Source organism: Capsicum annuum, unplaced genomic scaffold, assembly GCF_002878395.1.
Source record: "Capsicum annuum cultivar UCD-10X-F1 unplaced genomic scaffold, UCD10Xv1.1 ctg76151, whole genome shotgun sequence".
Lineage (NCBI taxonomy): Eukaryota > Viridiplantae > Streptophyta > Magnoliopsida > Solanales > Solanaceae > Capsicum > Capsicum annuum.
In genome coordinates this window covers 1-2,550 of record NW_025886423.1, presented here as the reverse complement: position 1 = coordinate 2,550, position 2,550 = coordinate 1, and the positions used below count along the sequence as shown (strand labels likewise).

General features: G+C 37.9%; 1 protein-coding gene across 1 annotated transcript; it reads left to right on the top strand.

Annotated features, from left to right (window-relative positions):
- Positions 1–18: 18 nt before the first annotated feature.
- On the top strand, positions 19–2,413 carry LOC124894620 (kinesin-like protein KIN-14L; the record flags this gene model as incomplete). Its single annotated transcript, XM_047405218.1, has 6 exons — positions 19–278; positions 396–472; positions 554–625; positions 1,527–1,601; positions 1,946–2,027; positions 2,106–2,413. Coding segments are annotated over exons 1-6 (792 nt in total), but the record flags the coding sequence as incomplete, so codon positions are not given.
- Positions 2,414–2,550: the final 137 nt, after the last annotated feature.

The window sequence follows — 2,550 nt, the reverse complement described above, 5'->3', positions numbered from 1 at the left end:
ATTTCGTTTTGTGCATTCTTAGGATAATATTGAGGCAGGTTCGTCGACTAAGGTTGTGGATTGCATTTTGGAACTTAAAGCATACCACGAGTGGAAGCAAATGACTGGAGGCGTCGGATGTTATAAGCCTCTAAGGTCTCCTCTCTTGACCCCTTCAAGAGGAAGGATTAAAGAACAAACACATGTGACAATCAATTTTGATTGTCACAGGCGATTGGAAATGTCGGCTAGCTTTCCAAAACAATCATCGACAGATGAAGAAATTAAGAAACTTGAAGGTTTTTATAACGATGGACAAACTTGTCTTTTATTCTTACATATTTCGCAGTTAGTTTTACACTTTCTGTCGACTTTGAATTTCATGTTTATTCTGGTTTCTTAAACGGGATTTTTAGGCATGATTGTCAAGGCTATAGCTGAAAAAATGGTGGACATGAAGGAAAACATGGGCTCTTTTCAGAATGGGAATACGGTATGCACTCTCCTGACTGTTTGCAGCTTTACTTAAAGTCAACGATCACTGGTATATTCAAGATTTTTTTCTCCGAAACAGAACCAAGTTGAATTGTTCAGTAGGATCTTCTCTATCTGCTTAGATGAACAACTTCAAAACAAGTCCCCTAAGGTAATCGGATCATTTCGTGTTATTGTTAAAAGCTAAGCGAATAGTTTTAAATTGTTATTGTTATGCCGCTAAAAGATTAGTAAACTAACGTCAAATCTGGATATTGTTTTCTACCGAATGTCATTTTGTACGATTCATATGTTTTATATATTTGAGTGAGTGTGAAATGATATAGCTTGTATTCCTCCAAATGCAGTTTAAATCAGATTCGTTAAGATAGATGAGCTGCTCAGACGACAACTCCGCATGCATACCCCTCCAAAATATATCTAATCTTAGGAACTGCAAGGACAGGGTAAGCTTCGTTTACTTTTAATCATTTTTCCACATTTGTGAACCTAAAGCAGTCAATTTGTCAAGCTTACCGTCGTCAAACTCTATACATGCTTTACTTTTCTTGATACGAGAACAACAACAACAACAACAACATACCCAGTCACAAAAGTACACAGCAAAAAGGGATAACACACTACTGGCTAATACGGAAAACAAGACAACCACAAGAGAATACTATAAACTATCTATTCGAAATCACAAACATCACCAAAACACCACGAACAAGAAACTCCAGAGTAGATAAAGCACTCTTTCCTACTATTACAGGCGAACTCTTAACCACTAACCCTCTACCCTAATCGGCATCCTCCACACCTTCCTATCAAGAGTCATGTCCTCTGTAAAATGTAACTGCTTCATATCGTGCCTAATCACCTCCCTCCAATATTTCTTGATACGAGAAATTTGTCAAAAGATTTCAATATTGTTAGAATCCGTGTTTTCTATTAACGGAAAGGTCAAATGAGTAAGACCTTGCACGTAGAATTTCAGCGGACGCATCAAATATCAATTAGATAGCATTGTACTTCAACTACATGTTGACAGGTAAATCCTGGTTTTTCAGTGTTGTAGATCTTGCATAAAGAAGGGAAAATGCAACCACTGGACTCTAGTTGTGATGCAAGAAAAGGAACTTTCAGTAAGTCTTCTCTAAACTAGATTAAAATTTACTATTCACTTTCTTTTAAGGATCTCTATCAGTTACTTATCATTGTAAGAATGTTAAAAAGATGCGTCATTTGGATATATTGTGCCCTCGAGTATCTGTCGCTACATGTTTTTCTTTTTGATCAGTATGACAAAGAGTTGATCTAGTATGATATTGAATTATCGTAGATGATTTGTGTCCCTCTTCCCACGCTTTCCAGTGCTTTGATTTGCACAAGATCCTTTCCAGTTCAATTCATGATTTTTTTTTAACTAAATACATTCTTGATTTGATAATTACCGCTGTCTCAGATGACTAATACTCTACGCTGGTAGAATCTAAAGGTCCTGTTAGCGAGTACGAAGAGAGAGTTTGAAAATCTGCAGTCTCAGCTACAAAGTAATCTGAAGCAACTTGGTAGGCAGCTTTTTTTCTGAAAACATACCTATCTATATGTCTATATCGACTATCATTTCTATAATTTGAAGGATAAAGCAACAACTGAGCTTCAGGAAGGATATGATGTCACAAAATCATATGATCAAGCGGGTAATGATAGTTTCATGAAGACTCCTCCGAGTCCACCTTTTGCTTTTAGAAGCCAGGATACTCCTCAAACTCCAGCTTCTGGTCTCAAATACCAGCAAGATCCTCGGAGTCCAACTTCTGGTTTTAAAAGCCAACAGCCTCCTCGGAGTCCAACTTCTTGTTTTAAAAGCCAGCAGCCTCCTCGGAGTCGAACTTCCGCTTTGAAGAGCTGCAATGCACCTGGGAGTCCAACAAGTGCTGCCATCCAAAGCCAGGTTGTGAAAACAACAAATAACAGAACAAGGATTCCTTCTCTTTAACTACCCAAGACACCCGAGCCACTGATAACCTCTACAAGTAAGAACAAGGCAGGAATGCAAAGTAACCGTACCATTTCATCTGAATTCCAGAA